We start from the raw sequence: 24,516 nt of genomic DNA, 5'->3' as shown, positions 1-24,516 counted from the left end.
AAAGAAAAAAAAGTTTTAAAATAAATCTTCCTATGCAGTGAGTATAATCAATAGTGAAAGGCAACTCACACAATGGGGAGAAAATATTTACAAAATCATACATCTGACAAGGGAATTATATACAGGAACTATATATACAACTATGTAAGAATTATATATACATAAGAACTCCTACAACTTGTTAACAACAAAAAAATAAACCTCACACACTACCTTATATCCATTTGGCTGGTTTACTATTAAAAAAACAGAAAATAACATTTGTTGGCGAGGATGTGGAGCAATTGGCATCCTGTACACTGTTGTGGGAATGCAAAGGGACAGTTTGTTCTGAAAACTGAAGGAAAATCTAGAGTTGTAACTGGATTTAATTAATAACAATCTCCATGAGAGAAGTTTTAAGTCTCCTGTATGCTTGAAAACTTTCATAATGTTGGAAAGGTATTCATAAACCATTAAGAATTAACTGGTTTAAAAAGAAACTTAAATGCAAAGTTCTTAAAAGTTGAACACAAAATCAATGTAAACAACAACAATTTTTTCAAAATTAGTCGTAATAAAATTAACATTAAAACAAAACTTATTCTTCTGGCTCTAAGTACGATAGAAAGTATATACCATCTTTGATGGTATAAAGATATGTGTACATTTTTTGACTGCTCTACATGAAATTTTGAATCTAAACTTGGTAATGTGAGAAAAATATACAACTAAAAATACAATCTTTAGTTTTCATTTATTTTTCTTTTCACAAAGTACTGACTAAATTCATATTACTGATAACCTTGAGATTTTTAGCATATAATGTGTAACATTAGCATAAATCTATTAAAAACAAATCCTAACAGCCAAGCAAGAATATGAAATTTCAAAATGTGTTAGCTAATTTTAATCAGTGGATATAAGTGAGCTGAAACTCCAATACTTTGGTCACCTGATGCAAAGAACTGATTCATTGCAAAAGACCAGATGCTGGGAAAGACTGAAGGCAGAAGTAGGGGACGACAGAGATGAGATGGTTGAATGGCATCACTGACTCGATGGGCATGAGTTTGAGCAAGCTTCGGGAGTTGGTGATGGACAGGGAAGCCTGGTGTGCTGCAGTCCATGGGGTCACAAAGAGTCAGACACACTGAGCAACTGAACTGATGACTGATGAGTGAGTACCTTATAAACTATCTTCAGTAAATTAACTTTATTCAGATCTCAAACTTGAATAAGCACAGTTAATATGGCTAATTAAATATTCATTCATATGGACTGCTGCTACTACTGCTAAGTCGCTTCAGTCGTATCTGACTGTGTGTGACTCCCATAGATGGCAGCCCACCAGGCTCCCCCGTCCCAGGGATTCTCCAGGCAGAACACTGGAGTGGGTTGCCATTTCCTTCTCCAATGCATGAAAGTGAAAAGTTAAAGTGAAGTTGCTCAGTCGTGTCCTACTTGTTGAGACCCCATGGACTGCAGCCTACCAGGCTCCTCCGTCCATGGGATTTTCCAGGCAAGAGTACTGGAGTGGGTTGCCATTGCCTTCTTCATCATATGGACTAGGTGGGGCCTTTAATATGTACAATAAAAAGCACTGAATTGTTTGTATTATAGACTAACTTGTCTGTCAAGGATCTTCCAGAAGACCATCAATAAATAAATCTATTTTCAGTCAAAACACTGAATGCTACCTAAAGAGCATCTACTTAAAGAGAATGGCAGGTTTTTTGTTATAATTTTTTGTTAAGGTGTACTAAGAGTAAACTGCCTGACAGCTAGATGAATTTTTATATATGTATACATTCATAGCAATCACCATCTAGATTAAAATATAGAGTACTTCCGGCACTCAAAAAGCCTCCCTCTTGCCCCTCTTATTCACGAGCCTTACCTATCCCCACCGCTGTCATGGTTTCTATCACCCAAAATTAGTTTTGACTCATCTTGAATTTCATAAAATGAAATCATACAGTATGTACTTCGTTGTGTCTAGCTTTTGTCACTGAACATGTCTATGAGAATCATTCATGTTATTGTGTCAACATGAACATGACTTTTTTCTTACTGCTATGTAGTGTTTCAGAGTACAATTAATCCATTATATAGCCATTCTCTTGCTTATAGACATTTGGGTTACTTGCAGTTTGAATAAATCTGCTATGACTATTCTTGTACAAGTCTTCTGGTAGACATACGCACTCATTTCTCTCAGATTTCTCTTACATATAATACTGAGGAGTAGAACTGTTATGCCATACTGAAGGTATATGCTTTGGCAAGAACAGCTGGTTGAGTGGCTGAACCACATTATTACTAGTAATGCATGAGAACCATTTACAAGTGTGTAGTGGTATCATGGGCTTCCTTGGTGGCTTAGTCTATCAAGAATCCACCTGCAATGCAGGAGATCGTCTGTAGCACAGGAGACCTGGGTTCGATCCCTGGGTCTGGAAGTTCCTCTGGAGAAGGAAATGGTAATTCACTCCAATGTTCTTGGCTGGAAAATCCCATGGACAGAGAAGCCAGGTGGGCTATAATCCATGGGGTTCCAAAGAGTCAGATGTGACTTAATGACTAAACCACCATCACTACAGTGGTATCTAACTATGATTTTAATTTGCACTTCCCTGATGACTAATGGTACTGAGCACAGCTTATCAACCATTCAAATATTCTCTGCCTGTTCATGTCTTTTGAAAGAGCAGTATCAATGAATGCTATTTTTACGTGTTGTCATTTTCTTCCCCAGGTAAACAGACACCTTTAGTCATAAGAGGTGTCAGGGGAAAAACATTAGAAAATAGTTTGAATGTGGGGTTATGTTATGAAGTAAAGAAATAAACCGTACTAACACGTAAGTCATCAAATATTAAAGGTAAATCATCATCCACATATACTAATAAAAGATTCAGATTAACAAACTGTTTTCCAACATAATGATTCCAAATTAGCCTAAATATTGACATTTACAAATACACTGAAGGTCTATTACCTCAGCAAAGCTGGTGGGACAGGGGGAGGGCCAGTAAACCCATGGATATCCAATCTCACCTATTTTATCTAATGTCTCTGATACCTTTTATTATTTGAACAATACAGATATGAAAAAAACCCAAATTCAGCTATTTGACCTGCCTTAGAAAATGAGAATAGCTGACAATAGTGATCTGATAAAAAAATTCAAGTTTTCTGTCTCTGTATACACTATAATCTTTCAACTATTTATAGGAAGATAATCAGAAGTGGTAGTACTGCTGGCTAACTCAGCAAAAAGGGAAGACAGTGAAAAATTTTAGTGTGGAGTTGTGTTTTCAGAGAGGCAGAGGTTTCATTCTGTCTGCTAAGAATAGCCTGACTGAAGTTAAAAGCAGAGGGACAGGCTACTGCCATCATCCAGGCAAGAGGCAATGCAACCTCGACCAGGGCAGTAGTAACAGACTACTAATAAAACGCTGTTGGTTTCAATAACAGGATTTGCAGATGGAGTATAAGAGTACCAAAGAAAGAAGCATCACGGTGAGGTCTGGCCTTAGCAACTCTAAGGATGTTGCTGCCAAAACTTAAGATGGAGCAGAAATAAGTTTTGGGTTGGGGAAATATTATCAACAGTTCAGTTTCAGCATGTTTTAAGTTTGAGATGTCTATTACATAGTCAAGTATAGGTGCTATGCCTGGAATTCAGAAAAGATAAATTTGTGAGTTGCTAGTATATAAACGCTGAAGTTATGAAATCAGATGAGCTCACCAAGAAATTGAGTATAGATGGAAAGAAGCAGAGGCCATGACTTAGCCCTGAAGCATTATCATGTGCAAAAGCTCAGGAGATCAGGGAGGAACTAGTTAAGTCTGGGAGTGGGAAAAGGAAGGGGAAAACAGAAGAAATGATGTCCTGGCAACCAACTGAAAAAAAATGACAGTGTCTCTAACACTGCAAATTTTCATTAATATCACTGAACAATAAGAGCTACAAGGGACCTTTGAGATGACTTTTAAAGATAAAAACATGGAGGCACAGAAATTCAACAAATTATAAAGTCACAAATCAAAAGAATCACAGAAAATAGTTAGGTCTGTTCCATAATGTTCAATGTTTAAGAGTATGGAAACACAGATCAAGGAACTGGATCTCAAGCAATGATCTACTGAGGAAGAGGCTTTACTCAGATGTGCTATCAGAATGGAAAAACAAAACCAGCAACTCTTGTCTCTTCATCCAGTTTCTAAATATACCAACTGACCCATATGCTAAATGTTGTTATTCCTGTTCTATCTTATTCAGCTTCCATTCTTTCCCTTTCTTGACAAATCAAACACATAACTTGTTTTCTTCCACTCCAATGACTTTTTATCTCTTGTCTGAATTTTTCAATCTGTATTCCCAGGCTTTACTCTAAGAGAAATACATAAAACAACTCATTTAAGCTTCTCACTAGCCCTATGAAATAGATAGCAACCTCATTTTTTTTTCAGATAAGGAAATAAAGGCATAAAGACCAGGTAATTTACTTAAGACCACACAAGCAAGTAAATGGCAAAGCCACAATTTTAACCTAATGGTTAAACACAATGCTGCTAAGAAATCAGACAAAATATGTGAAAGCACTGTACAAATGAAGACACCACCTATAAAGGTGGTACCTCATAGAATCTTAGAGCCTTAATCATGTTCAATTAGCACAACTTCTAACATTTTGGTGCCTACACTCCACCCAAGTCAGAGCTGATTACTTCAGTACTTCAATTTTGTCTCTCATAAAAATCTTCCAAAGATTGGTAATTTTTACCAAAACAACAAATAAAATCCAAGACTTTTCAAGATGTCAAGTTAGCATCTGACATTTCCTAATAAATCACTATTTAAATACAGATTCCAATTTCAATTATAACATTTTCTCTAATGTACTTGAGAGATTTCATCAAGTTTTACAATTACTTCCCAAATAAGAGAAAATATAACATGCTTATGCTTTGAGGCCAAGTACATATTTAACACGCTAACAGACTTAGAATCATATGAGGCTTGAACATGAATTCAAAATCTCTTACCATTGATCTTTCAGGATATCCAAACAAATAGCCCCTGTGACGGAACTAATATTAGGATGCCATATTTTAGTGATAAACCGGACCTAGAATATAAAGCACATTTGAGTTTTTAAGTAACAGGAAAAAAAAAAACAACCATATAATTTAAGTAAAACTTCAAAAAAAAGAAATCCTCAAGTTGTTGTGTTTTTTTTTTTAAAAAGCCCATACTTAAGATTTCATCATTTTGCCTAGGTCAAGGGATGGGTGTAGAAGACAAAGCATTCAGTAAGTTGAATGCTGTCAATGACGTACATTCTTTTTAATAAATGCTCAAAGAAAGCCATCAATTAACTATAACTAAGGTGTTTATAACTTACCTAGCATAGTGTTAGATGTTAAGAGAAATTTAACATGAATTAAGATCTATTTAGGTAGTACATAAAGTCAATATAGATAGCAGATGATGATTTTTTAGTGTGACAAAGGGTATAGAATAGGTTTGAAGGAAAAAGCAAAATCAATACATGAAAACAGATGTAGTAAGTGATGGCAAGATTGCTTCTGATTTTTCTGTAGCATTTTTTTCTCAAATACTTTAGAAAAATGTAATACTTAAAGGTCTACTATTATTTCCCAGTCACTGAGGCTTAAAGTCTAAGAAATTTATTCAATATCAAATAACTAGTTAGCAATAGAAAATACAAACTCACACAATCTAATCTCAGATTCTAAATGTACCTGTTTGTCTTAGCATGAAAGAGCAAGAAATCAACAAGTGAAAATGCTAACTCTGAAATGAAATGAAGTTCATCAGCTCTGACTTACGAGCTTTAGGAGGAGGAATACAAGATGAAGGAGGCCAAGTACACGTATATGATTTGACATGTATATGATAGTCACCTAAGTCAAAATTCTTTAACACTTAATAGACTACTACAAGCCAAACTGAAAGTACCTTACAACAATTAATTCATCAATCTATGTTCCAAATCTAAGCTATAAATGGGAAGTAGCTAAAATATTTATGCTTCTGCTTCTCGTGATTTGTCTATGCTGTTGCTGCTAAATCACTTCAGTTGTGTCCGACTCTGTGCGACCCTACAGACAGCAGCCCACCAGGCTCCTCTACCCCTGGGATTCTCCAGGCAAGAGTACTGGAGTGGGTTGCCATTTCCTTCTCCAATGCATGTTTGCATGCTAACTCGCTTCAATCGTGTCTGACTCTGTGCGACCCCATGGACAGCAGTCCACCAGGCTCCTCTGTCCACAGGATTCTCCAGGCAAGAATACTGGAGTGGGCTGCCATTTCCTTCTCCTTGTCTATGCTATCTGTCCCTAATTCCCCACAAACTCACTAACATATATACCATCTGAAAAAGCACTTTAAGTCACCAATGACTTCAAAACACCTAAAACTAATGGAGACTTTCCACTCTAGTTCTTTTATAATTCTTAAAAAATTACACTTACTGCTTTCACTGATACCTACTTCTTTCCATCCACAGAACGCCATTTCCTTAAAGGAGACTATCATTATGCTCCTGGCTTACTCAACAGTTTACTGGCTTTCCTGTTTTCAGTTTTGTTCCTCTAATCCATTTTCTACAATGAAACCAGAGAGCTCTTCAAAACAAACCAGATTCATGACACTACTCACTTAAGGCCCCTTAAGGACTTCTCATTTCCTTTATGTAAGCCCACACTCTTAAACTGGTTCTAGCCTACCTCTCAAACCTCACTATCACCCCACATTCAAAGTAAGTGCTCAATAAGTCCTATTTGCCTCAGGGCCTTCACACATTTCTTCCAATAACACACCTTAATATCTTCTTCTGGCTAACTCATACTGATTTTCCAAGTTTCAACTTCCATAACCACTCTCCCTGACCTGATCCCATAGCACCCTGCACTTTTCTACTTCACAGTACTGATCACACTTCTATAATCTCTCCCACATTTGCCTAGTCTTCCCTAAAATGCATGGTGTCTATTTGCTTAGTAGAGCACTCCAAGCATCTGAAGTGCCTCACACTGAACAAATATACAATTAACATTACGACAAACTTGTTATTAAAAGGCTAAACATTATCCTTCTCAAGTATGGTGAAGATCAAATAAGACAGGCATATAGGGCTCATGTACTAAAAACATTTCTTGGTAACAGATATAACCATGATATTCACATCACAATTTTTACCATTTGAGTTCAAAGCTTTATAATGATGAGATAACAATAAGCCACAATTTCAGTGACACAAGGACAGCAAAGTATTTTGACTTTAAATATTTTCAACAAGATTAGAAAAAAACAGAAAATTTCTGCTCCTTTTTGGCCACACCCACAAGGCATGCAGGATCTTAGTTCCCCTGCTGCTGCTGCTGCTAAGTCACTTCAGTCGTGTCCAACTCTGTGCGACCCCATAGACGGCAGCCCACCAGGCTTCCCCGTCCCTAAGATTCTCCAGGCAAGAACACTGGAGTGGGTTGCCATTTCCTTCTCCAATGCATGAAAGTAAAAAGTGAAAGGGAAGTCCCTCAATCGTATCCGACTCTTAGCGACCCCATGGACTGCAGCCTACCAGGCTCCTCCGTCCATGGATTTTCCAGGCAAGAGTACTGGAGTGGGGTGCCACTGCCTTCTCCATTAGTTCCCCTACCAGGGAAAAAACCTGTGCCCCATGCAGTGGGAGCTTGAAGTCCTAAGCACTGGACCACAAGGGAAGTCCCAAGGAAAACAGAATTTTAAAAATCTACTACTGAAGATGTCAAAAGGTTTATGATTTAGGCTGATGATTTAAGGATGTATATTGCTTTTTAAAGAATCTTCAGTACATGATTCTCAGTAGACTCTACATGAAAACTAATATGCATATTATTATTAAACTTTATTTCTTTGTACTACAATCTCCAATTAGGAACAAGTAACTCTGAATTTGGAGATAATAATAAAGAGAATAATTTTCAAAGTCACTCCATTATCTACTAGTACAGATATAACTGTCCTGTAAGTAGTTCTTTGTGTGGTCTTCCATAGTTTTGTTTTTTTTTAATTGGAGGATAATTGCTTTTTCTGCTATACAACAACGTGAATCAGCCATAAGTATACACATAACCTCTCCCTCTTGACTCACCCTCCCTCCCACCCCACCCTACTCCTCTAGGTCTTTACAGAGAGCACCAGGCAGAGCTCCCTGTGTCTGCAGCCACAAACTTAAAAGACTCTTGTTTCTTGGAAGAAAAGCTATGGCAAACCTAGACAGCATATTAAAAAACAAAGACACTATTTTTCCGACAAAGATCCGTATAATCAAAGCTATGGCTTTTCCAGTAGTCATGTAGAAACGTGAGAGTTGGACCATGTGCTGAAGGCTAAGCGCTGAAGAACTGATTGATGGATTTGAATTGTGGTGCTAGAGAAGACTTTCAAAAGTGCCATGGACAGCAAGGAGATCAAATGAGTCAATCCTAAAGGAAATTAGTCCTGAATATTCATTGAAAGAACTGATGCTGAAGCTCCAATACTTTGGCCACCTGATGCAAAGAGCCTGATGCTGGGAAAGACTGAGGGCAGGTGGAGAAGAGAGCGACAGAGGATGAGATGGTTGGATGGCATCACCAACTCAATGGACATGAGTCTGAGTCAACTTCAGGAAATAGTGAAGGACAGGGAAGCGTGACATGGTACAGTCCATGGGGCTGCAAAGAATCTGACATGACTGAGTGACTGAACAACAACAAAAACAAATAGTACTAAAATACTTACACAAATAACAAGTCAAGCTTCCTTATTTTCACAAATGAAACCAATAATAGCACCATCTGGGTAACTTGACAACAATCATTAATTTTGAGGAGCTCTTAAAGAATTTAGAAACAAAAATCTTAATACCATGTACATAGTACTCTTGCCTGGAGAGTCCCATGGATGGAGGAGCCTGGTAGGCCGCAGTCCATGGGGTCGCTAGGAGTCCGACAGGACTGAGCGACTTCACTTTCACTTTTCACTTTCATGCACTGGAGAAGGCAATGGCAACCCACTCCAGTGTTCTTGCCTGGAGAACCCCAGGGATGGGGGAGCCTGGTGGGCTGCCGTCTATGGGGTCGCACAGAGTCGGACACGACTGAAGCGACTTAGCAGCAGCAGCAATGTGACCAGACTGAAGTAAAGGAAGGGGACTATTCGTCATTCTCTATATTAGTGCACCATCATCAGTAATCTTATCTCCTCCTACAGGATGTATCCTATTATTTTTACACTCTTTAATTCAACAAAAATTTCACCTTCTACCTCATGGTAGATATGAACTCTATTTCCATCAGGAATTTCCAGTTTCAAGCTTGGAACTCATGGAAGTTACAATATTAAACCTGCTTTAACTAACTTGTACAAAAGAAAATGCTATTTTAAATATGCATATGCAGAAAAGAAGACTCACTAAAGGTTGTAAGAGTATATTTGTAACACCAAGGAAAAACAAGAAAATTCACAATCTAATCTCCAACCATCAGCAGGACAAATCACTGAGCTAGTTTTACTAATTTAATGAGTTTTTCATTAATAGAGTATATATTACAATTTACTTTTAGGTATGCATTGAATCAAATTCCTTCTACACTATATTCAGCTGACTCAAAGATTTATCTTCTCTGTCCAGAAGTAAACCTTCTGCTCTTGAGGTCAATAGTTTATTGCAAAAATAAAATGAGCAGAAAATTCTCTGTGACCACGTTAAAATAAATCAACATAAGCTTTCAATGTGGTGTAATTTTAGCTGCACAGCATTGAGAATTTAACAGTTAAACTTCAATACTTTAACCTCATAAAGTTTAAAATTAAATCTAAGGGGCTTGCTTGGTGGTGCAGAGGATAAGAATCTACCTACTAATGCAGTGGACACAGGCCCAGGAAGATTCCACATGCCTGGAGCAAATAAGCCCACAAGCAGCAGCTACCAAGCGCCACATGCTAAGCCTACTGAGCTTGTGTGCCACAACTACTGAAGCCTGAGCTCCACAAGAGACGCCACCACAGTGAGAAGCCCCCTCTCACCAACTAGAGAAAGGCCTTGCAAAGCAACAAAGACCCAGCACAACCAAAAATAAATTACTTTTAAAAAAAAAGACTTCTGGAGAACAGTTTGGCAAGCACCCAAGACACATAAGATGATTATTTTAAAAAAAAACGAAACCTGAGGCTACATATTAAACATATGTGAACATAATTATGCAAGAAATTTACACAATTATTCCCCGCTCTTTCCATTATATTTACCAAGCAGTAAAAATTCAAATTTAATATAGGAAATATCCAAAACATATTTATCAAACATTAATAAGCATTTACTGCAAAAGCTTAATACCATAAATTAGAGGAGGACCATATTTAAAATGATACTAAATTCCAGCTACAACTAACTGGTTGAAGCCAAAGGAAAGCAAATTTGGGCTGACTGAAGGAAGACTTTTCTAAATCTTGACACTACCTCAATATGGAATGACTGGAATTAAGACATAGTGGCCTGAAAAGCAACATGAGTGATCAACAGTAGCAAAAACATCAGACAGACCTCAGTTCTTATGTTTTTAGTCTATTTTTCTAAGTTTTCTAAAACTGGTGGAAAGAGGAAGGGTTAAAATAGTGATTTTAAAGATTAAATGAAATAATGTATCAAGTGCCTAAAACAGAGCTAGGACTATGACATCACTCTGGATTTATATTTATACACTATATATGGACATCACCAGATGGTCAATACCAAAATCAGACTGATTATATTCTTTGCAGTCAAAGATGGAGAAGCATTACACAGTTAGCAAAAACAATCCCTGGAGCTGAATGTGGCTCAGATCATGAGCTCCTTTATTGCAAAATTCAGATTTAAATTGAAGAACATAGGAAAGCCACCAGGCCATTCAGGTATGATCTAATGAAATCTCTTATGATTACACACTGGAAGTGACAAATAGATTCCAGGAATTAGATCTGTAGACAGAGGGCCTGAAGAACTATGGACAGAAGTTTGTAATACTGCTCAGGAGGCAGTGACTAAAACCATCCCAAAGAAAAAGAAAGGCAAGAAAACAAAACAGTTGTCTGAGGAGGCCTTACAAATAGCTGAGAAAAGAAGAGAAGTGAAATTCAAAGGAGAAAGAGAAAGACATATTCAACTGAATGCAGAGTTTCAGAGAATGGCAAAAAGAGATTCTTAACAGAACAATGCAAAGAAATATATGAAACAACAGAATGGGAAAGACTAGAGATCCCTTCAAGAAAATCAGAGATTCTAAGAACATTTCATGCAAATATAGGCACAATAATAAAGGACAAAAACGACAAGGACCTAACAAGCAGAAGAGATTAAAAAAAGGAGGCAAGAATACACAGAACTACACAAAAAAGGTCTTAATGACCTAGATAAACACTATGGTGTGGTCACTCACCTATAGCCAGACATCCTGGAGTGTGAAGTCAATTGGGCCTTAGGAAGCATTACTACGAACAAAGCTAGCGGAGGTAATGAAATTCCAGCTGAACTATTTCAAATGTGAAAAGATGATGCTATTAAAGTGCCACACTCAATATACCAGCAAATTTGGAAAACTCAGCAATGGCCACAGGACTGGAAAAGATCAATTTTCATTCCAATCCCAAAGAAAGGCAATGCCAAAGAATGTTCAAACTACTGTACAACTAGACTCCTTTCACATGCTAGCAAGGTAATTCTCAAAATCCTTCAAGCTAGGCTTCAGCAGTACATGAACTGAGAACTTCCAGATGCACAAGCTGGATTTAGAAAAGGCAAAGTAACTGGAGATCAAATTCCCAGCATCTGTTGGATCACAGAGAAAGGGAATTCCAGAAAAACACCTATCTCTGCTTAACTGACTATGCCAAAGCCTTTGACTTTGTGGATCACAACAAACTATGGAAAATTCTTAAAGACATGGGAATATCAGACCATATTACCTGCCTCCTGAGAAACCTGTATGCAGCTCAAGCAGCAGCAGAACAGGATATGGAACAATGGACTGGTTCAAAACTGGGAAAGGAGTTTGTCAAGGCTTTAGACTGCCACCCTGCTTATTTAACTTTCATGCAAAGCTCATCATGCAAAATGCCAGACTGGATGAATCAAGCTGGAATCAAGATTGCCAGGAGAAATATCAACAACCTCAGATGTGCAGATAATTCGACTCTACTGGCAGAAAGCAAAAAAGGAACTAAATAGTGTCTTTATGAGGGTGAAAGAGGAGAGTGATAAAGCTGGCTTAAAACTCAGCATTCAAAAAACTAAGATCATGGCAGTTGGTCCCATCACTTCATGGCAAATAGATGTGGAAAAGGGGGAAATAGTGGCAGATTTTATCTTTGTGAGCTCCAAAATCACTGCAGATGTTGACTGCAGCCATGAAATTAAAAGATTCTTGCTCCCTGGAAGAAAAGCTAGGACAAGCCTAGACAGCATATCAAAAAGCAGAGACAATACCTTGGTATATAAAGGTCCATATCCATATAGTCAAAGCTATGGTTTTTCCAGTAATCATGCACAGATGTGAAGAGTTGGACCATAAAGAAGGCTGAGTGCTGAAAGATCAATGTTTTTGAATTGTGGTGCTGGAGAAGACTCTTCAGAGTCCCCTGGACAGCACAGAGAACAAACCCGTTAATCCTAAAGGAAACCCAACACTGAATATGCATCAGAAGGACTGATGCTGAAGCTGAAGCTCCAATATTTGGCCACCTGATGCAAAGAACTGACTCATGGAAAAGACCCTGACACTCATAAAGATTGAGGGCAGGAGAAGAGAACAGCAGAGGATGAGATGGTTGGATGGCATCATCAACTCAACTGACTTGAGTCTGAGCAAACTCCAAACTCCAGAAGATAGTGAAGGATAGGGAAGCCTGGCATGCTGCAGTCCACGGGGTTGCAAAGAGTCAGACACGACTTAGTGACTGAATGAAAACAACAGAGGGAAATAAACACTTATTGAGACAATAATCCATCCTCATTTAAAACGCACAACTTCTTGGTGTTAAGTATATTCAGAGTTGTGCAACCGCCACCAAAATATAATTTTTGACCATTTCAACACCTCAAAAAGAACTATGTAACCACCAGGAGTCACTTCCCATTCCTTCATACTCCTCCAGCCATAAGCAACCAACAAATTACCTTTTTCTCTATGATTTCCCTCTTCTAATGTTCATGTAAATGACATTATACAATGTGTGGCTTTTTATGCCTGGCTTTTTCATTTAGGATGATGTTTTCAAAGTTCATCTATCTTATAGCACATATCAGCACATTCATCATTATAAACAGATGTGGTAAATACACCACATTTAATTTTTCCATTAAGTTGACGGACATTTAGAGAGCTTCCACTTTTTGGCAGTTATGAATTAGTGCTGGTATGAACACTTGTGTACAAGTTGTTGTATGGGCACATTTTCTTCTATTGAGTAGATACCTAGAACTGCTATGTGTTGTACGAAAGGAAAGGTAGCAACTTCACTTGATAAAGACAGAAGAGGCTCTAGGGCCTGACAACATGTATATGGTTAAGGCACTGCCACCTACTTCACTGTATCTAACCATCAAGTTTTTTGGTAAAAAAATAATGCTGGCTAATATTTACAACACGCTGTTCTAAGTACTGTATTTTACTGAACCACGGGTACCATCAAGTACTCAATACACCATTATTTTATATACCATGAGAAAGAAAAAAACTGGGCCAATTAAATTATCTCATCCACTAAAAGATATACCCTGATTTGAGAAATATTAAAAATGTGAAAAAAAGTTTCATAGCATAATTGAAATACTATTTTTTAAATGGACTACTCCTTTGAAAGGATTTTACAAATGAGGAAACACCTTAGACAACTTGCCTAAGATCAAAAAGTCTGTCAAATGCTGTAAGATCTGAACTATGGGTGATTATTCTTGTTCTTGGAAGAGCCACAATCACTGTTTCAGAGATTCGGCCCTTACTCCTTTCGCATTAGGATCAAGGAAGTAGAGCAGCACGGTGGGCCTTACAAATTTAGTTTCTATTTGACCTCTAACCCTCAGTTCCCTCATTCATTAAGACTGTCTTAGGAAGGCATATAAAATTCTTAGCACAATGCAAGTGACATCTTAATAGTAAAAATATAGTGTTTGAGAGCAGTCTCTCTTGAGATCTTTTCTTTCTTCCCTCGTTTCCATTAAAAAAATTATTGCTTAGGCTTGGAGGTCATCCTTATCTCAAAACATTTAAAAATCTTTTCTTAAATTTATAGTATTCTACAATTAATGTAAACTAAACAGACTGCTACTTATTTTAATGATAATATTGACAATCAAGATTACCTAGTAGAGGGTAACTAAGATGAGGATGAATATTATGTCATAGATATAAAATGAAAGTTTAATAGTGGTCACCTCTAAGTGGTCATACTGAAAAGATGTTCTTTTTCAAGAAATACATCACCATTCAAATTTCTACAACAAATACAAACTACTTTTATAACAGGAGGGGGAAAAAAAAATCAACCAGGCTTGAAAGGTAGGAACAACCAAAATGCCCATCAATAGATAAATAAAATGCAGTGTTTATGGAATACTATTAAGCCTTAAAAAAGAAAGAAGTTCCAATACAAATTATAACAGAGATGAGCCTTCATTCGAAGAGCTGACTCATTGGAAAAGACTCTGATTCTGGGAGGGACTGGAGGCAGGAGGAGAAGGGGACGACAGAAGATGAGATGGCTGGATGGCATCACTGACTCGATGGATGTGAGTCCGAGTGAACTCTAGGAGTTGGTGATGGACAGGGAGGCCTGGCGTGCTGCGATTCATGGGGTTCCAAAGAGTCGGACACGACTGAGCGACTGAACTGAACTGAACTGAAAGACATTAAGTTAAGTGAAATAAACCAGGTATAAAAGAATACAAATTGAGTGATTCCACTTAAATGAGGTACCTAGAGTAGACCAAAATTCATAAAGTATAACTGGTTACCAGCATGAGGAAACAGGAAGTTATTATTTAGTAGATGAAAAAAGGTTCTGAAGATGGATGGTAGTGATAGATGAAAAACAAACTGAATCTGCTTAATGCCACTAAACTGTACACTTACAACTGGTTAAGGTAATAAGTTTTAATGCCACTAAACTGTACACTTACAATTGGTTAAGGTAATAAGTTTTATGTTTACTTACCACAATTAAAAAAATCAAACAGGTTTATCAGAAAATAGATGAACATAAATAACAGAGTAACAGGCACCTCACAATGGCAGGTGACACAACTTTACCCTGGAACTTTCATTACCCTGTCTATTCTTAAACAGAGGACAACCAGTAAGTTGAGTGAATGAATTCTGGAAAGACTAATATATGCTCAAGGGACACTGTACTTTTAGGAATCAGAGAAAATACAAATGTCTATTAAGCCATGGTCTTTGACCTCAGGAACACAAAAGCTAGTAAAAGATACATATCCCCAAATAATACAGTACATTAATTCATACTATAACTGTGTTAGTCCTATGTAAGTTATATAAAATGCTATTGAGAGTAAAGGGAGAAACATTTTGTCAGGCACAGCTTAATGGAGAAAGTGATACTTTACCCAGACCTCAAAAGAAAACTAGCATTGTCAATGACAGGGATAATGATTCAAGTGAAAATGACAGGGAAGTGTGAAAGAATAAGCATTATACAAACAGAAAATAATCTAGGTTGGAAAATGAAACCAATTTTGTGGGTGAAAGAGGCAGAAGATTAGGATGGAAAAGACCACAGAGGCACGTTATAGGAGATTTTAAATGCCCGTCGCTATAAGGAGTTTAGACTATTAACAAGGAAAGAGAAGAAATGAAACATGATCAAAAATTCACTTTAGGAAGATTTACAGTACAGCACTACAAACAATGAACAGTAGTGGTAAAAATGAAATGGTGATTAAGTAACAGGCAAAACAGGGGAAGTAACAAAGCTGAAAGCCTAAACTAAAATAGTGATGATAGTAAAAGCAAAGAGGTAAAGGAAGCAGTTCAGTCAAAATGTAAGTTTAGGTTAGTTCCACTTGTTATACACAATCCTAGGTTATTCTGTTTCCTCTTTTAACATTTATCACAATTGCAGTGTTTGTTCATTTATTTCATCCCACTAGAACATGAGTTCCATGACAGCAAGGACAGTAAAAGCTTTATTTATTGCTATACTGGCACAAAGCATTCAAATAAATGTTGAATAAATCCAGAATACACTATTCCCTAAAAAAAAAAAATATATATATATATATTTCTTTGAGGCAAATAAAAATTTGTATAAGATTCTCTAAATTTGGGACACTGCAAGTTTTACCAGACCTAGAATTTAAGCCATTGTCAGATATAGATCTTGTTCTGTCTAGATACATTACTAGCTGCCTCTAAGTAAGCTTGCTTTTCATTCTAATTCCAGAAGCAAACTGTTTGCCATTACCTGAAACCCTGTCCACACCAAATTTACACAGCAAACACACACACATACAAACTAGAGTATATATTAATTAAATGAACCAAGAAATATAGTTCATACATAAAAATGGGCTTACAATACCTTAGGGGGATTAAATGGATATGTTTCTGGTATTTTAATCTCTAGTTGATATCTTCCTCCTAAAAAATGGGGAAAACAGAAAGTTAAGAATGTTGCTTGCCTCAAATATGTGAAGCCAAATATAGTGATAGAACTTTTCAAAACATATACTATTTTATATTCAATTACAACAGATTCACTTTAAAGTTGAAACCCAAAAAGGAAACAGACAAAATATTACTAGTTTGTAATTTAAAGGTCACTTAAAGCATACAGAATACCCATTTTATACAACTGATATTAGCTTATCAGTGAATAATCGGACTAGAGATGGATGAATACATTAAATCTGTAGACAATCCAATGCCAAAGACTTCACTGGAACAATTACGGAGTACAGGTTCTATCTGCTTTTGCTTCCTTTAGTCCACACTGATAAAAGCTGCTAAATAAGACAAAAAAAATGGAAAGAAAAAAGGAAAGACGGTAGGGAAGTATAAAGGCATAGAAGGGACAGAGAATAAAGATACACAGATTATGCCATAAACTGAAAAAATCTGTATCAAGCTGGTTCTCTCAAATGTGAAACTGTCTCAAACTTTTATTTGGGACATAAAATGCCAATATTTCTTGCTAAAATTTAAAAAACAAAATTCAACAATAAGACAAGAGGTAGGCACAAAGACAAAAACCTACTCTCTTCCTCTAAATAGGTATATAAAATGCAAAACTTTACAAAAAGATTGTTCTCAACAGTAATATATACACAGTAGGCAACATACTGGTATGAAGTTATCTTGAGCAACTAGCAGCTAAACAGGGTATTTTTTAAAAAAAGTTTATCTAGCTTTCCATACTAAGATATTAAAAGGGAGGATAACTGTCCCTCAGGAAACTCTGAAGGGGGTGGGGTGTCTTGCACTGGACTTCAGACTGGATTTGAGTCCTAACTCTAAAGAAACTTCTAATTCTAAAATTTTATGTTCCATTAACATAGAGTATTTACCATTCCAAAATATAACAAACAAAACTGTGCCAGTGAAATAGTTATAACTACATCTTGGATTTGCTTCAAAATAATCAAGCAAATTAGATCAAAGACTGGCCATGAATTGATAGTTATTAACACTGGCTGATGAGTACATGGAAGTTTCATTATACCATTTGCCTTCTGTATGTATCTGAAATTTTCCATAATAATAAGTAATAAAATACAAATAGTAACTGTGCACTAGGAACGCTATCGATTTCAAAATTCTATACACTCAATCCTCAGTATATCCTTCACTTCTTTCACTGTTAGGAGTGAATGAATGCCGATCTGAGAATGAAAAGAGTAATTCACTTGGTACCACTTTCTTCGCCCTTTTTGGTTCCAATTCTTCTTTTCTTGCTTATTCTTTTTAATAGAATCTCAGACTGACTGATATACAAGTAGAACTAGATGCCTGAAGCACAGAGGATGTGACAGCAGTGAAACAGGAAGGAAAGAAGCCAAAAAGAAACAAAAGAAAAAGAGCTAAGAGAAGAGGACCTCAGGAAATTTTTGTGTACACAGAGATAACTTTATGTTCAGTTATAAATGTCAGCTTCAAATATAGGTATAATAAATTTGGCCTGAGTAATATGCACAGTCTTCTTTTTCCTTCCTATGAACTTTACTTTTTTCCATTAATTTCAAATTACTGTCTCTATAACCTTTCATATAAGGTTTTTCCTTCTTGAATGTCCAAAACAATCTCTTAGGAGCAGTATGAGAGCCCTGAAATACTACAGAAATAATGCTGGACCCTAGAGTCCCCCAAATCCTATTTCTACTCCATATGCTGTTAGTATGCTCTGTCTTGCGTTATTTGACAACTTCAATATACAATCAATACAGCATTAACCAGAACATTATTTGATATACATCAGAACAACATAACTAAGAAAGCTTTATAATATTCAATAACTATATTACTATCGAACAGCTTTCACTATAAAATATTTACTTCTTGAAGAATAGCTTTTAATATTAAACATCTTTAATCTTTAAATTTAACTTAGTCCAAAGGGAAGCTGGGGTAGCAGTGAGATTTTTTTTTTTAAACATCAAGAATGACTCTGTAAATTTAAAACAGCTCTTAGGGAGAAAGGCTCAAGAACTAAATTGTTCCTTTGCCACTGAGCCATTAAGGCAAAAGAAGAAAACTGAGGTAACATATACAATAACATGGTCATTTTAACTCAATCTGATTACTTTCTACACTACATAAAATAGCTGCCTGATTTCGTAATGATGGCTATTAACAATTTAACATTCCCATGTAGACTTTTGTCTTAGCTATTGAGATTAAAAAAAAAAACACCCTCAAAATTTATCAAGAGCCCTGAGATACACATTATCAAAATATTTTATTCCATTCATGTTGCAAAAAAAGTATTAAGCTAATGCCCTCAAATGATGCTTTTCTTAAACAAAATGAACCTCTCTTCAATAGTTTTATGAGAATACAATTTAATCTACTTCAAATACATATCCAAGAAGCATATTAAAACTAGTGTTATCAAACATTAATGTCTCAGTGGCAGCAGCAGAAATAAGCACTTAAAAATTATCAAGCTTGTTTCTTTTTTTTTTTTTTTTCAAGCTTGTTTCTAACTAATGAATGTGGTATAGTTATAACTTAATCATCCTGCAAGTAAGTGTGTATTGTCCAATTTTTAAAAACTTCATGTACCTTTACTAACAGTTGCTAAGAAAGTAACAAACTCTCTGTCTAGTTCAGGAGCTCTCTTGTTTATAAATATCAATTTACTGGAAGAGCTGCAGGGTGATAATGCTACTGTCCTACTATCTTTTAAAAACACATCTAAACAACCTAAAAAAAGTAATTCAAGAATAGTTATAGTGTATGCCTTCAGAAGAAGCTAGTATATCATAAATAACATATGCTACTAAGGACGAACTTGATTTTTGCAAGGTAACTCAAGATCTCTTCTCCAGCTAACAACTGTCAAAAGGACTACATGAACAGCCATTCATGAAAGAATCCAGATGAGGCCTGGCATATAGGAGGCACTATAAAAAATTAAGTAAGTCTAGAAATGGCTCATATGCACTATAAAACAAAAAACAAAATTATATCATTTCAGATTTGGTAGAATGTGCTAAGGATATTTTAGGGACTTTAAAAATTCAAATGAAAACAGAAAAATAGTCTAGGACGCTGAATTTTTCTGAAAAACTTTAAGTTATTGTTCATTACAGAACCACTACATTCGAGAGAGACATCACTGTCACTTCCATCAGTCAATCCTGTTTTATTCAAGAGCAGAAAGAGATTAGAAAAAAAGGCTTTAGAGTCATAGGCTATTAGGGACTCAAATCCCAGCTGTGCAGCTTAGATGTCTTTAACAGTTACTTAACTTTCCTGAGCTTAAGTTTCTTCATCTATGAAACAGTGATAACTGTACTTACCTCATAAGATATGTTTTAAGGACTGAATGAGAAAAGACACATAAACCTCAAAATAAGTAAGAACTCAATAAATGCTACTACTACAAACAATATTACATGACTTCTATCAAATATGTGAATGCCTCTTATATGCAAGAATCTTGGCTATGCCATATAAACTCAAATATATAATAATATTCACTACTGAAGATCTGCCTAATGAGTGAATAAAAAGCTTACAAAGCTCCTTTCCGTATCTTACCACCCCAATTCTAAAGTATAAAGATTTAGTTTGTCAACAGAGTTCAGGAAAGCTGCCTCCTTTCTTTTCTATATGCCTTGAAATGATCACTTAAAGCTTTCCTGAATAAAGAAAATTAAATATTTGAATACAGCCTGTATAAAGACATATGAGTGAATTACATGCTAAATGACAAACAGGGAAGAGGAACTTTGCTTTAAAAAATAAACTTAAGTCAGAAATTTAAGACAAAATTTGTTACAGATACCATATGAAGGGTAACTGAGAGTTCATGTAAGTTAAATGTTTAACATGTAGATGTAAATTTAATTTTACACTGTTAAATTCTAACATAATATAACCTGTAGCTTAGCTCTACTAAATCTGTTTTGGGAAAAGAAAAAAGTTAGCTAAAATTCAGTAAGAAAAATCGGTCTAGGTAAGTATCTAAATTTATTATTTAAAAACTGCTGTATATATCCTTAAGCCAAATGAAGTTACCTTCCATGTAGTTTATAAATGCTTAAGACTTTTCTGATTTAGTGTTTCAGATAAGTTCTAATACGCACAATATTTTGATACAGAAAAAAGTACTTGCCTTCATATGGTGTGTCTGGAGGTCCTGCTATTTCTCCTCTTAATTCTGTAAAATTCTCATCTACAAGATCTACTTTAATTTGATTTTTGCTCGTCTTAAAAATAAACAGAAAATAAATGTTAGTTATATCAGCAAGGAAAAAAACCTATTTTTATTAAAGTATTACCTATAAAAATTTTTTGAAACCCGTTCTTTCATAAGCTTATCTACTCTAGTAAAAATAATATTCTGTAATTTTCAAGAATGTAATGAGCCAATCTGAAGAATACTTAAAACAAAAACACTAACAAAATTTAACTGCAATGTTTTTAACGACATTATGCCATTTTGAATAATAGTACAATGTCCTGTTGACTTTATTATAGCAATGTTTAGAGAAAAATAGCTAACACCTATTTTATACCTGCCAAATTCATGTGTATTAGATCCAAAGTGATAATTCTATTCATCTATAGATGAACACTGCCATTTGATACCCTGGGCTACATGGGTTCGAAAACAAACAGAAAATTCAGGGTCATTATAAACTCATTTAGGCTATACACTCTCATTAAATTTCTAGGTGTGTAGGTTAACTGAAAATATTACACCATCAAGCAGGACAATGAAAGCCCTAAGTGTCTAGTTAATCCCTTTCCACACAATTTCCTGAAGCCTAAATGCCTCACTAGAATTTCCAATGCCTTCCTCAATCTGTTTTTCTGCTTAGTTTACTTCAGTGGCAATTACTTTTCAAAACAGATTTTTATATTATATTTATCTACATCTACTATATTTTGTACATTTCTCAAAGTACTGTCATATCAATCTTATCACTTCAATCTCTCAATGATCTTTAACAATCCATTCTCATAGTAAATAATGACTGTGATTCAGAAAACCCTCCAGTGGGATTCACTTCAGTGGTCACATGTACTTGCTTGCAAACGGGCTCTCTACTTAGATTTTGTAACCTTCACTAGTATCTTATTGGTCTGTTCACCTAACACAACAATCCTCCCCTTTTCTCAATTTTTAAAACCGTAATTCCTCAAAATACAGGTTTTGTTTTCATTTTTTGGTTAGGATTTAAATATTTATCTACATTTAGTTATTTTGTGGGGCTTCCCATATGGTAAAGAATCCACCTGCCAAGCAGGAGACTCAAGTTCAATCCCTGGGTCAGGAAGAGTCCCTGGAGAAGGAAACAGCAAGCCACTCCAGTATTCTTGCCTGGGAAATCATCTCATGGACAGAGAAGCCTGACAGGCTACAACCCTGGGGTCACAAAGAGTCAGCTACAACTTAGCGACTAAACCACTTACTTTGTACTTCACACTTTATACCTAAGTGACACATGTACTCTTACAAAAGACAGCCCCATAAGATTTTAAAAGAAAATTTTTGCTTTTCAACATACCTCTTAACCTTGATTACTAGATGGAAAAATGTAAGAATTATTAAAGTCCTTAACTGCCCCCATCCCAAAAGAAGATACCATCATTTTCACTTTTTCTAAACAATTTAGTATTGAATGTTAAGTACAGAAAAAATATAACTTTAAAACCCAAATTTTAAAGATTTTATGTGACTTTTATCTTATTTTTAATAAGAATATAGGATTAAAAATCTTACTTTATGCATTTTAAATAGAGTTAGATTCACAACCATTTCTGCATTTGAGATTAAAGTATTTCATATTTTTCTGAAGATAATTTTACCCCCAAATTAGATTTAATTATAAATATGCTTAATAGGGAACTTATTCCTATGCCCTAAAAAAAAAACGTCATTCATTATCATCTTTGATATCTGCAGAAGAGGATGAAATGTACAACTTTAGTAATGGTAAAATACTTTGTTGAGTAAGAACAGGAATGAAGAAGGTTAAAATGAAAATCAGAGGTATTAGATGTTCACTGACCAATTTAAGAAGCCAAAAGTGTAACTTACAGAATCTATTTTTCTCCCTTAAGACTTCTAAGGAAAACAAGAGTAAATGGATCTTGCAAATCATGAATACTTTCAAAGTTCTCTATAGCATCCCACAATATCTGCTTCCCCCAAAGAAGTAAATAACCCTAAAACCGCAGGATACTAAAGGACACTCTTACACTAAAGTTTGAGGAAGGGTAGAAAGCAGTAACAAATTAGAAAAGTTGCCCTGCAAATTGCCCCAACTGTCTGATCAGTAAAATGCTAAAGAATTATTAACTGTCATACCTCTATCCTTATTTCTGCCCTCATTTCCCCCCAAATTATAACTCAGAGAAAAATGGGTCTTATTTTTTGCACTCCAGGGAAAGAAAACTTTGTGTATAAAAATTTACCACAAAAGCTCAAGAAAATACGTCACCATGATGAATCCCATTATAAAGAAGTACTTGGTTCTAGAGTTGGTTTTTATGGTAAGTTAAAGATGAAGACTTTTCACAGCTTAATTTTTATATCATGCCAATTATTCTTTATTACATTCATACTCTAATGCAAACATCCAGTACTCCACAATCCAAAACTCCAAGACCACTGTCCACACAAACTAATTTAAAATCCCACTTTAAGACTCAGAACTATAAGGGAGAAAGACAGAAAATAGCAAAATGACAGACAATATTTTTAAAAATCATAGCTTTTGGATTCAGACAGAAAGGAGTTTATTTCCAGTTCTGCCAGTTACTTGTGATGTTAATTCAGGTATGTCACTTACCATCTAACTCTCAATTTTATTATAAAATGAGAATATACTTCAGAATTAAATGAAAATTTCCTGGATAGAAGTAGCACACATATCCTTCCCTTAAAAATATTAATTACAAAAACCTTTAGATTTCAAGCCCTGCTTTATAAAATTTATTTCACAGGCCTGTTTTCAAACTAGGAATGGAAACTGTAATTTCTAAAAATAAAATTACATGTTTCTAAATTTTAATGACCAAAACCACCAGAGAGGCTGAGGCTTTTGGATAAAACCTTAAAGAATGCTACTATCATTATACATTTTTTCTGAGGACAGCTGGAAGGTGCTTTACTATACTTTCTTCTCCCAACTCATCTAAACACACAGTGGAACCTCTAGTTCTCTTGATTTTTCTGACGTTTCCTTATGGCTCCAATACATTTCCAACACATAAAAGGAAAAGAGATGAAAAGAAGCCACAGCTCCTAATAAACAATTTTAAAATAAACTATTTTATTGATATAACATGCATGAAGTATACAAAACAGTACATAATACTGAAGTTAATCTGGAAGCGGTATATAAACGAACATTACTGCTAATAAGCAACAGTGCAGAATTTAAAGCAATTCTGGTAGATTCTCAAAACCAAGTCTCTTGATGAACTGACATCATCAAAATCACAAAATCTTTCAAATACTTCCTGGGATCTACTACATACTATATCTCAAATGTCAGTGAAACAACTAAGTAACAAAACCAAGCCCTTGCCCACTTGGAGCTTACATTCTCCTGTGAAAAACTAAAAACTGAAGGATTTTATCACAAAAGCACAAAGTATAAAGCTACTTTTGTTTAACTTGTTTAAAACTCATTAGCTACCTGAGTCTGAGCCAAGTTAAATAACCACTCTGTACCTCAGTTTCATCCTCAGTCAACTGCAGATTATAATAGGACCTACCATATACAGTCACGGGGGAATTTAATG

General features: G+C 35.5%; 1 protein-coding gene and 1 non-coding gene across 3 annotated transcripts in view; one reads left to right on the top strand and one right to left on the bottom strand.

The window, feature by feature from the left end:
• The window catches only part of UBE2K (ubiquitin conjugating enzyme E2 K), a 76,043-nt gene that overhangs the window by 9,204 nt on the left and 42,323 nt on the right, over positions 1-24,516 (bottom strand). Inside the window, exons 2-4 of one of the 2 annotated variants that reach the window (XM_061421187.1) lie at positions 20,873-20,966; positions 16,616-16,674; positions 5,035-5,117 (exon numbers count right to left, since the gene is read on the bottom strand). In XM_061421187.1, coding sequence (XP_061277171.1) covers positions 5,035-5,117; positions 16,616-16,674; positions 20,873-20,966 — 236 coding nt within the window. The remainder of the gene's footprint in view (positions 1-5,034; positions 5,118-16,615; positions 16,675-20,872; positions 20,967-24,516) is intronic. The other variant, XM_061421188.1, reaches the window with a different exon arrangement.
• Positions 13,505-13,627, top strand: LOC133250146 (U6atac minor spliceosomal RNA). The gene has a single exon (XR_009737256.1). It is a non-coding gene; the product is annotated as a U6atac minor spliceosomal RNA (small nuclear RNA).

The sequence above is a fragment of the Bos javanicus genome, chromosome 6 (genome assembly GCF_032452875.1).
Source record: "Bos javanicus breed banteng chromosome 6, ARS-OSU_banteng_1.0, whole genome shotgun sequence".
In the NCBI taxonomy this organism is placed as follows: Eukaryota; Metazoa; Chordata; class Mammalia; order Artiodactyla; family Bovidae; genus Bos; species Bos javanicus.
Note: the sequence above shows the minus strand (reverse complement) of the source record. Positions and strands in the feature narration are given on the sequence as shown.